Source organism: Stegastes partitus, unplaced genomic scaffold (assembly GCF_000690725.1).
Source record: "Stegastes partitus isolate 25-593 unplaced genomic scaffold, Stegastes_partitus-1.0.2 Scaffold674, whole genome shotgun sequence".
Lineage (NCBI taxonomy): Eukaryota > Metazoa > Chordata > Actinopteri > Pomacentridae > Stegastes > Stegastes partitus.
The window spans coordinates 212,899-225,148 of record NW_007578405.1 but is presented as its reverse complement, the minus strand read 5'-3'; the positions used below and the strand labels follow the sequence as shown (position 1 = coordinate 225,148).

At 39.3% G+C, this 12,250-nt stretch overlaps 1 protein-coding gene across 1 annotated transcript; it reads right to left on the bottom strand.

The window, feature by feature from the left end:
* Positions 1-2,882: 2,882 nt before the first annotated feature.
* arl5a (ADP-ribosylation factor-like 5A) lies at positions 2,883-11,864 on the bottom strand. The gene is made up of 6 exons (XM_008290451.1): positions 11,516-11,864; positions 7,427-7,487; positions 7,126-7,273; positions 5,438-5,521; positions 3,720-3,871; positions 2,883-3,531 (listed from the first exon to the last, which is right to left on the bottom strand). Exons 1-6 carry the CDS (start codon positions 11,559-11,561, stop codon positions 3,483-3,485), a joined length of 540 nt encoding a protein of 179 aa, XP_008288673.1. The 5' UTR covers positions 11,562-11,864; the 3' UTR covers positions 2,883-3,482.
* Between the last annotated feature and the right edge of the window lie 386 nt (positions 11,865-12,250).

The window sequence follows — 12,250 nt, the reverse complement described above, 5'->3', positions numbered from 1 at the left end:
ACTAAGCCAAGCACTACTTATTAGGTTTAAAATAGAATGTAAGTAATATGGCTGCCATTATCCGGTAATCGCCACATGCTCTCCTGTGTTTCTTCTTGTCTCTTATATTTTCCTCATTGTGTCATAAGTAATTGACACCCAGGTCAAAAATAAAGCAGATTTTCACATTTCAAAGTGGTGGAGGTGACAGCTACTCAATGTTCACACAATTTAAGTGCATGAAAAGCATTTACATTTTATAAATACATCAATAACTATTTCTAGATAACATACTGTACACCATAAAGCTGAGGTTCAGCTACTGATTAAATTTAACAGAACTTTACTGAAAACACAAAGAAGACGGAGAAAACAAGTATGTTTTCTCTTCAAATGACGTACATCTATCTCTCTGGCATGTTTCATCTTTACTCTCACTCTTTGCCAGCAGCAGGGTGCTACCCCGGGACCAAGATGGACAGCAGCAGCTGAATGTCTCGCTCCGTCTGTCCCTCTCCTGAGACTGGTAACAGGCCTCCATTCGGTGATGCACTGAATAACTGCTGCTTGGTCCTCATTAGCAGCATCATTGCAGTCCTGATCTCATCTAATCTGCAAAACTAAAAAAAGTAGCCGAGTTTTAAAGGGTGAGTTGACCTAAACTGAGACTAGGCTTTTAAAGAAATACTATTTTCACACTTGCCTTGTGGTTGATTATGAAGTTTTAACATATTTTCACAACCGTCAGACTTTTTAGCATAGAAATAGAAAGTCGTGGTAACAATCATTGCAAATTTTAAACGTCTGACACTCAGGTTTCAGTTTTATGTGCTCAAGTTTACAATTATCCATTTGAGAGATAACTTACTTAACCAAAATGGGGGAAGGGGTATTCTGTTTGTGACCACACTGCATAAAGGGACATTCAAAATGTGAAACAGTAACACACTCCTCAAGGTACAAAGGCCCAGTTGCATTATTGAAATCTCACTGTCAATAATTTCACTTCAAATAATAAAAGAAGGTCTTTTGAGTTGATGCTTCTCTAAATTTTTGTACGCTATGGAAACATTGTGTGCAATATTTGAAATGTTGAGCGGTATCACAGCTCTTTAATGAGTCTAGCAGTCAAGAGAATGACCTCCCAATGCCAAAGACACCCAGAGAGGGGGGCTGCACGATGCTTAGTCACTGGAAAAAATGACTGATGACCAGAGAGATCAGAACACAACAGCTGCAGGGAAGACAACCACAACACAAACACAGCCAACTGTAAATATTAGCCCACCAACACCTAAGAAAACGATGGATTTTAGTGACGTAAGAAGCCTAAAATTAAACCAACTGGTCTCTCATGGTGTGACTTTGCAGGAACAGGATAGGTTGTTGTTTCCAGATGAAGATACACATCTGCTCTAACCTTTCTAACACTAAAAGAAGGGAGTGATGTCCTGGGTTGGCTAGTACTTGCTAAGCATGTATTGGACCTGCACAAACACGATGTCATTTCCAAACGCATCTTTGTGGTGACACATCACTGATACATCACTCAAAATAAACTGAGGACACACAGGTCTCCAATTCTGCCCTGTGGATTCTTGGCAAATAGATACAAAATTGTAGTATTTCAAAAAAATCATTACAAGTATTTATTTTAGGTTTTGGCATTTTGTTGAGAGGGAATTATTTGGGTTTGACTTACCTGCTACAACAACTTCACAACAGTAAAGCCAACTTCTAAAAACAACTGACAATGTTTCAATTGAAGATGAAACCTTGTCAGACCAGAGCTTTAAGAACAATGACATACCTAACACATCTTTTCAAACATGCACATCAATAAATACAGAACCGATTTTGAATAGGTGGGAGAAAAATTAAAGACTACACAAAATCTGACCGTAAAAGTGCTACCATAAGGTCCCGTTCCTGGAAATTTCCCAGCACTTTTACACATATATCATGGTCTTTTCCTCAGCTCAGTTTTCCTGTGAGGCCATGATGTTAACGCAGAAGGTTTGTGTTAAACTAGTAAGAGCTGGTGGTAACTCATTTGTATTTCCAACGTTCTAAAGAAGCTACACTGTAGATCGTTTTGCCTATGAGCTAAATCTGAAAAAGTAGAGTTGGTTGATTTGAAAAAGAAAAAAAATCAGTGGGCTTGGTGCTTCTTGTGATCATTCTATACATTATGCATGTTGAAGTAGAAAATATTCAGTAATGCTTCAATTCACAGCAAAACAGAAAGCTTAAAGTTAAAGACATTTTTTTTTTAAAAATCATGCTGTTAAAGGTGTCTTTAGGCATGATGTTACATAAGGCAAAATGCAGGGAAGCAAGTTGTTACAGAAGGATAATCACAAGTCAAAGTTTTATTGTGGTTGATGGAAGGGCTGTTTGCTGACTTTGTAAAAAGGGACTGCCTCACAGCGACATTACCATGACAACAGATCTGCCGCGGAGGAGTCAAGCCTACAAACGAAGTGAGGCAGTGGAGGCATCAGAATACAAACTCTAAAACAGAGTTTGACTTTGGTTTCAGTTTGCTGCTCATTCATTTAAACTTGACCTCCTTTGAATGCAACAACTCTGCTACACAAGTCCTTACTATTCTGCACTCAACACTCACTGTGGGCTGCTTACATTTTGGGCCTGGTCTCTTCTTCTCTTCCTGAATCCCTCTTACTCTATGGACTCTATGGACTCTACTTCTGTAGCTGCTCATCATGCTCCCTGAAAAGCATCAGGACCCACGAGCTCATGTGACACATTCTGCTCCCTAAAGAACTAAAAAAAGAATAACTTAGATACACAAAACTCAATATAGTTGTGGCTATAGAAGTCAATCGTAAAGAAGAAATCTAGTGAGTCACCTGAAAGAAACACTCATTCAAGACACAATGCAATTCACCTGAAACAGATAAAAACACTTTATTTCAGTGATTATTCATAGGGACTGAAAGGAAGAGGGCATATTGTGATTTTACCCTCCCGTCTGCATTTTTCAGTCACCATTTGAACATTCTGCTGCAGGCACCAAGTTAAAAGAGAATACTGGACTGTACACACAGGGGGGGCAATAAAAACCACCACAGCCAGTCCGGCAATACTGCAAGGCCACCGTGGGCTAGACTCACACACAGCTGGAGAATAAGTCCATGTACAGTTCCACGTCAGACACTCCGCTGACCTCTGTGTTTTGCTGAAAGGAAAACCGTGCAGAAATTTCAGTTTAAATAATTTGAGTCTTTGTTGTCCGATGTCCTTGTGAAAAGGTCAAGTTTTTTTTTTTGTTCTCAGTTCAGACGTCTTTTGTAAAATAAATTATTACAGAAGAATAGAATGTCCGGGCAGCTTCTGCCCACATCGGCTCCACAGGAAAGAGGAGGGGGGGCCGTCCATCAACTGACCCCAACCCCATTCTCAAGTCTGGAGGCAGGAAAAAAAAAAAAAAAAAAAAAACGACAGAAAGGGTGCACTCCTAATCAAAGCCATCAAGGTCATCATCTCACACGAAGCCGTGACATCATCCACTCCAGACCCTGGCACAACCTGGAGGGGAACGAGAAGGTGGGAATGCCGTGGAGGAACGGGGATGTGGAAGAGAGCGGGATAAAATGAAGACAAACAAGCATTAAAAACCAAAACTCTGTATGCATACTGTAATACAACAAAGGTTAAAGCCACACATTCATTCATTTTGCGTATACATGGAAGCTACTTGTAAATACAGTTCTTACCCCTCCCCAGTGAGGGCGCAACAGGCTTGGATGTGCCACTGGTGGTCTTTGACAGAGGTAAGCTGGAGGCTCTGGGAGATCTCAGCCACAGACATGCAACCTTTCACGTCCTGCTTGTTGGCAAAGATCAACAGTCCTGCCTTTCTCAAGTCCTGCAGGGCAGAGAAGAGGAATCACAAGAAGACAGGGTAAGAAAATGTAGATTTTTTTTATTTCAAAGACATATGATGGCATAATGTATGAGAACAGACATCCCTTTGACATTTTCTGCAAAATTATATCTTTGAAGAGTTTGAGTTGAAGGGGTCCATCGCTAAAGCTGAGGGTTTTACTTCCACAATGTTTGAAAAAAATCTAAAATCTAGGGTGCCCCAGTAGCTCAACCAGATAAGACGCCGCCCCACAAACAAGGGCTATAGTCTCTGATGCAGCGGTCGTGGGATCTACTCCCGTCCACGGCCATTTGCTGCAGATCTTTCCCCATTCTTCCCTCCCTTTTCCTGTCTCTCTCCACTGCTCTGATCAATAAAGGCAAAATGAAAAATGAGTTTTTTAAAAATAAAAACTAAAATCTGCACCAGAAAACATCCCATTTCAGATCGCTTGTTAACAGCATTAGTCTTTCACATTAAGATTTGTTGATACATGTGAATGTCAGGCAGTGGAATTTGTAGATGTGGCCACCTGTTTTTACATTTACATGATGCCCTGTGACTTCAATTTTCAAATAAGTCTTCATCCTAAAGACTGCTTCAAAGTAGAATCATACAACTTACTCAACACTTAGCATTACTTGTGTTTGTCCATTTGTTTAACTGTTATGCAAATCCCAAAGCAAGTCCAAATCAATTAGATATGTCCCTTTATTTAATTTAAACCACAAAATATGAACCAAGGAGGATGTCCTCAGTGGACTGAATAAGCTTACTTAAATAAACAAACTTCTGTGGAGTTAGTGGTTTCCCTTTCTTTGTCATTCATTGAGCACAATGTTTTTACTTTCACATTGTTGGGTAAATTCACTTTTGCTTTGTGTATCGAAAGCAAAATTTGAGAACATTCTTCTTAACAAATTAGAAACCAGCGTGTAGGATTTGGGGGCTCATACATACATAGAAATGGAAAACACTATTCACAGTTGTGTTTTCATTAGTGTATTATCATCTTCATTATCACTGAAGTAACACAGGGAGAGGGTTCTCATCCACAGAGTCCTGCAGCAGCCCAGAACACATGAAGCAAACACGGGCTAAAGAAGGCATTTCCTGTTTTTTGTTGAAGTGGCAGCCACCATAGCTTCTCCTACACACTTAGAAACTGAGAGACATTCAGTTGGTTGACACTAGCAACCTCACCACTAAATACAACTAAATCCTACACACTGGTCCTTAAAATAAACATGCATTTCCTGACTTAAGCTTTTAAAAAATTAGCACAGATGCTTGTTTAAGTGCTGTTTGTCATGCTAAAAGCTGTAGATTGGAATCCAGTTAATAACATATGCCCTTTTAAAGCAATATTTCTCACTGAAACTTAAGAAAATTCAAAACATGCAATTTTCTATTATGTGTTGACATTACATGTCATTTGTCAAACACCAGAACAAGATTTATATTAAAAAAGATGATTGTTATATATGAATTGCCAATCATAAACGTGAAAGCACGTAACAAAAATACTAAAATCATGTAATAACATGCAGTATTTCTGATACTCACTTCATGTGCTAGCATTCTGTAGAGTTCTTCTTTGGTCACAGAGATCCTTTCTCTGTCTGTACTGTCAACCACCACAATTACAAACTGCCGAGGAAAGACAATAAAGAAAGAAATAAAGGGCAATTAATAAAAGAACACTGCATCTCAGCCTTGCCAAACCACAGGCACAGCCCCATATATCCAGCCATATAACTGCAATATAATGGGTTCATTCAGTTTCTGCAGATCTTCTCAATTATTTAGAAATTGATGTAGAATGATATATCGTGGTATGTGGTGCAGTATATGGTGCAGTGACACTGTAACTATAGCCTAAGTAATATTTGGGTCTTGTCCACATCATTACAGAAATTTGAGAAAATAAACATTTTCTTCTCCTTTTCAGAGATCTGATATTTTTTCTTCCTTCCAAAGTGAAGATTTTTAAAAACTCAGGTGTGTGTGTGTGTGTGTGTGTGTGTGTGTCTGTGTAAACATGTAAAACAGCAAGTAATATTGAAGTCAAATCTTAAACACTGATGACTGTTTTATGTGATGAGCAAGTGCCTGAAGCAACAATAACAGACATAAATACATATACTGATGTCTTTACATGTGGTTAGCACTAGTGGTTACAGGTTTATAACCTAACTTGTCATTGCTGCACCACTTCACCAGCACACAAAAACCTCTGCTTCTGCTGTGCCCAATATTACTTGGTCTAAAGCAGCGGTCCCCAACCACCAGGCCGCGGACCGGTACCAGGCCACACAGAAAGGGCCACATTTTATTGTTTTATTTTTATTTTCAGTGCAGTCTACAGGGTGTTTTACTTTGAAAAAGTGCTAGATCGTCTTCCCGTCACTTCTGACTATGCTTGTTTCCTGCACTTGACTGTCAGTTTTCATGCTCGGCCGTTAAACGAAGCCGTCAGTCTAACCGCTGCCGCAATGTATAAAAAAAACAAATGTCTCCGGAAAGCTTCTTTGGAAAGTGAGAGAGACTCAATGCTGAGACAGAAGAACAACTAAACACATATTTAGCAACTAAGTTTATTTGTTTGTAAAACTTTTTAATAGAAAAAATATTATTTTTTGTTGTGTGCCATGACCGGTCCGTAGTAAAAATTCTTACATAAAACCGGTCTGTAGCGCAAAAAAGGTTGGGGACCGCTGGTCTAAAGCATCCTTGGTTTAGAGTTCACAGAAATGGTGGAAAGATTATTAGGACGTTTGCAGGTGTTCTAGCAGTCTCATTTGTGTGAAGATATTTTGTAAAATGTTGTGTGGACAGAATTGGAGGGGGGGATATCTGTCTATAAAATTACCCATACTGGTGGGTACAAGGCAGAAGGTTTAATATATATATGTTATAAAAGAATACGTTATTAATGCTAAAAGAAATCTTTTTAAGCCTGAACACCTAATGTAAAGAAACAACGTTAAACCATGATTGGTATCAACATACTTACTGAGCAGGACCTTTTACAGTTGAAAAATTAAACAGTCAGTGTTCTCAACATCAGACTTATGTTTTACCTTTACTGCAACGTGTCATTACTTACTAGCCAGCATATTCGCAAATACAATAACAATAAAAAAAATTAATAAAAGCTGATAATTCAGACTGGCCAATTTACCAGTCTTGCTACAATTCAAACAGTTCTTTGATTGTAATTATTCGCAGTGAACCATTATAACCTTTATTACCTCTGTGTTCGTGTAGTACGTATTCCACGATGACCTAAGAGATTCCTGGCCCCCAATGTCCCACATAAGAAAATGAGTGTTGTTGACGACAATCTCCTCCACGTTGCTCCCAATCGTAGGGGAAGTGTGCACAACCTCATTCATTGAACTAGAAAATACAAAATAGAAAACAATCTCTTTATATGTTACAGGTGACACAAGCAAAAGTCACAAAATGACCACTTCTTATGAATAACATGGATTGCAAAAATTGTGGGACGTAAAAGGAAGCTTACTGAAAGTGCCACATGTGGATACTTACAATTGGTAAAGAATTGTGGTCTTGCCAGCATTGTCCAGGCCCACAATAATAACTTTGTGCTCTGAAAGGCAATACAGACACAAAGAATTCACAGATCAACAGTGACATCAAGATGTGGGTTAACTGCTAAGGACTGACTGATCTATCACTCTTATGTAAACCCAGCCAAGTAATCTGTTTAAAAGATGTCTTTTGATGTGGAACTGCACTGACAGATCCAAACAACAGCCTTGTTTGTGTTCAGCACTATCCTTTGGTACCAAATCGTGTAGCTTCACACGTCTAGCATCACTGGGACATTGTGGTGCTGTGAACAGTGTACTTTCACAGATGAGTTAGTGGGTGGTCTTAAGCAAGCTTGTACTATCGGGCCGAAAGTAGCAGCAGCGGTGGAGATGGCACACAGAGTGTCTGTCTAACACACAAAGCGGCTTTACCTGTGAAACAGACAAACAAGATGTGACAACTACGATCGATTGTATTCTTGCTGTTGATACGCTGAAGTGGCAAGACAATAGTAAGATGTTCTATAGTAAGCACAAAGAAAAGAAAAAAAAGACGGCACCGCATGTGGGATCAAACTGCTGGTTGCTTTTCTATAAATCTTTTTTTTCCTGATATAATACCCTGCTTCAAGCAACAACAGCACTGAGGGCTCTTTTAATGTCTTGAACCTAATGCAGTTGCTATGTTTCAGGTCCTGTGATAAGAGAGAGAGACTTAAAGACAGAAGAGGAACAAACACTGGTTGGTATTATTAGTTATGGCCAAATGGGTAATCAAGAGAAGTAGAGCATGACGGCATGGTATCTAACCCACACTCTACCTACACTGCTCTGCTTTTTTACATGTATTTAAGAACAGCTTATCAGAATAATCGGCATGTTTGGTCTATGGAAAAGCAGAGCATCACACAACAAACACACAAATTCATGCACACCAGGGATGTATTTGGTCTTCTGCTGATGTGAGATTACAGGGCAAAGGCTCCAAGTGTCTTTTAGGTATTGTGCTAAAACTCTTTCAGGTTGAAAATACATCAAATTACTGCTTTCAAGACGAAATAATAAATGCATTTAAATTACACTTTTTCACAGCTATGAAATCCATACATCAAACCAAACATTTAATTTACAATTATAGTATTATCTTCATAATGTAAAACCCTAAGCATGTAAGCACTGTCGACTGTAGACTCTTTTATGTTCAACAACACAAAACATATAGAGATCACTTCACTCTTTTTAAACTGACATTGGAGATTAATAACAGTAAATGTACAATAATTTATATGTGCCTTGTAATTCCTAAGTGGACTGTTCAGTCAAAGAAAGCTGGTTAACAAATACAATTCACAGTAGTTCACGCATATCCATGTAACTAGATCTATAAAGTGCCACACTTTTCTACAATGCAATACAAGGAACCCTCAGCTAACCTGTCTGCAACATACCATAAGACTATGTGAAAGTCCACAACCTGTGTGAATCCTATAAATTTTATTTTCTGCGAGTTGAAACTTGATGTGCGCATACAGAATTATCACATACAGTTGGCCTGCAGCTGGTAAAGGAAAACTAAAACCTTACAAAACTGAGGAAGCGAAAGCAGACACAAACAGATTTGCACAAGGTCAAAATGTGAGACTTGATGCCACTCTACAATGTTGAACCTGCATAAAATAGAACACAAGGAAGAAGACAAGGAGAAACCTTATTTCTGCAAACATGTAACTTTTGCCAAAATAACAGGTCGCATGCATAGACGTAACACAAAGCCCACTACATTGTCTGTTTCAGAGCAACTGGAAGAAGCTGGAGCAAAAACTGTGAACTCTTAAAATTCAACGTGATGTCTTACATTTGCTTGTTTTGTCTGACCAACTGTACAGACTCTGAAGACAGTCATTTTACTATTAAAAACAAGACAATTTCGACAAGGTTGAACTGGCAAACTTAGTGCATTTTTCCTTGAAAAAATATCCTAAACAACAATAAATTATCTAAACTGATAAGATTAGAAGAAATTTTAAAACTCTCGTTCCCCATACTGTAACTATGAATGTGTTTTGTTTGTGTATGGATGTGTGTCTATATCTACAGTGTGTACTTCACCTGTTGCTATGTTTGTGAGATAGATTAGCTAGCATCCATTAAAAAAACAAAACAAAACTGACAGTAATGTAAATACTTCAGACCAAACCAACAAAGATCACGTGAAAACCACCAGTGGCTCAGTACTGTGACTATGACACTTAATTTCTACCATTGCCCTGAAGCCTTTAAAAAAAAAAAAAAAACTGTCAAGACTACCAGGTTTGTAATGTCTAATCACATGCCCTCATCTCTGTAAATGAACTTCTGTTGTTCCTCTGGGTTGAATGAATCAGCTGGGGACACCCATGGTAAGTCTTCCTGGGACTTAGAAGTGCATCTGGGCCTAGATCCAGGGGTTACAATAAAAGCTTTACAGACTCCAGGGACTGGTTGGGTAAAAGCAAAATAGAGCAAAGTTCACAGGTAATCAAACAGCTAATAAACCTTTCTGTCTGACACCCTCACTATCATTGTAGAGATTTTTGTTGCAAAATCACTGCGCCTGAAGGTTCATGTTGTTAGTAGCAACTGGAACAATGGCTTTACTTAAATGCATCAGTTGCAAACCATCATGAATATACAAAGATCCGTTTCATGAACAACTTTAAGTGTGCTCCCTTCCTGCAGTCTATCATGCCCTTCGATAACACCCCTTTGCCCTCTGTCACTTTCCCTGTGACTTCTGTGCAGGTCTGTTAGTCCACAGTCACTTGTGCCTCTCGTCATCCCCATCCGCCCGTGCAGACCTCCCTTGGTGGAGGCTGCATCTGGTGGGGACCAGCGATTGCAGGGTACACTTCTTGGCCTAAAAACACCCATGATCCTGTGCCTCACTCCACCAGAGCAATGCATTTCCAGTGGCCAGCTCCTAGGACTGGACTGAAGGCTGTATGTGGTGGCTGGTCCAGGGTCCACATCCAGTGATACCCAGTCCCAGATAGCCACTATGATCCTTCAACTTAGTATTGTGAAGCTACTTCGCAACAGGCACCTGTCATAAGCCTCTAGGCTTTAACTGCTTTCTTAAATTCATATGTATCAAAGAGAAATCATCTCCTTATCCTTGAATATGTGTATAATTTATTTATGCGTGTTTTATTCATTAAGGTTAACAATAAAATGATTACCTGTGTAAATTGAAAAATAGGGTGTTTAACAAGTGGTTAAATTCAAAGTAAAGCAGCTACATTCAAATGAAACATTTTCCCTCCTGGTTATTAAACACAGGTCATTAAAACTTATCAAAAATATAAATATTGACTGAAATAAAACAGTTGTATCCCTAGTTTACAGCATTTCTGTTCACAGCTGACTGGCATGCGCCACCTGCTTTGTCCTAACTAACTAAACATGTACAATCAAAATGTGATGATGTATGATTTAGAGAAGCCACGTATGAATGGATTCCGGAGTTACCTGCATGCTTGACTAACACTGACACGATGACACGACTACACTGACGGCACAGAGTCGGTGTGATTCACTCCAGAGTCATTCATTGATCCTTACTGGCCCGAGCATTGTGCTGATGTAGCTGCCTTCACTGTGCTCTGTTTGTGTAGCCATCTCCACTCACAATACCGGTCACCACTGGACCATACGTCGGGGTTCGTGTTACACAGGTTTCGCAATGAGCTGTTTACTGTTTCAAGATCACTAACCGGGGATCTGCTTGGCTTCATGTACCTGCACTTCATAAATAATCAAACACAAAGTTAACACACAAACGGTGCTGTGAGCTTGTGGAAAACTACATTCCCCACCAGATAAAAGACGAAACCTTAATAACGTTATGTAGCCGAGCTGTAAGCAGTGATAAAAACAATAAAACCACACAGACAGATGTACATGTCGGTATGATTTATACACCGTAATGGATAGAAAGCTGGTTTCTAAGAAGGGAGCAGTCTAGCGGGCCTTCACTGACCACCGAGCCCACAGAGCTCCCACATCTTCGACAGTTTCATGATAAAAGCCACGACACCGAGCTTACCTTGGTGATTAAAAAGCCTCCATAGCTTCGTAAATAATATCCCCATGGCTGACGGCGGAGTTTTTCGATGCCAGCTTGTAAGAATCCGCTGTAACTTAGCTAGCTAGCGTTAGTGATATCAGTGCTATCAACTTTACCTAGCTAGCTAGCTCGCTAACTACACCGACGAAGAGCTGTCAGAGCATTTACGTACAACCGCCATACTTGTGTGAATTAATACCGACTACGGCTCTCTCAGACGGTGCAAATGTAGGTACGACGGTTGGGTTATTGCCGGAAACCAAACCAAAACGCTTAACCGCTGTGGCTAACTGGTTGCTGTCAGCTGGCTGTTGTGAAGTGCGCTGCGCTGTCAATCTCGCGCATGCGCACTTTCACTATCGCGCTATACACTTTATTATATTATATTATATTATATTATATTATATTATATTATATTATATTCTTCATTGTTTTCTTCTATGCTAATATATATAACAATTTTATTTTTTATGATAATAACAGTACTATAGCACTACTATTCTGCACGTAAAATTTTACACACCCTTTAGGGTGTGCTCTTTTTTTGGGTACATTATCCATCATGCCATTCCTGTGCATATTCATATGTACGTTTTTCATGTCTCATCTGTTCATAGGAAAGCCTTCTTGTACTTTTATTGTCTTGCTTCTTCTATGTCCCTCTCGCTGTGGTAACATGCAAACTTCCCTGGTGAGGGATTAATAAAGTTTATC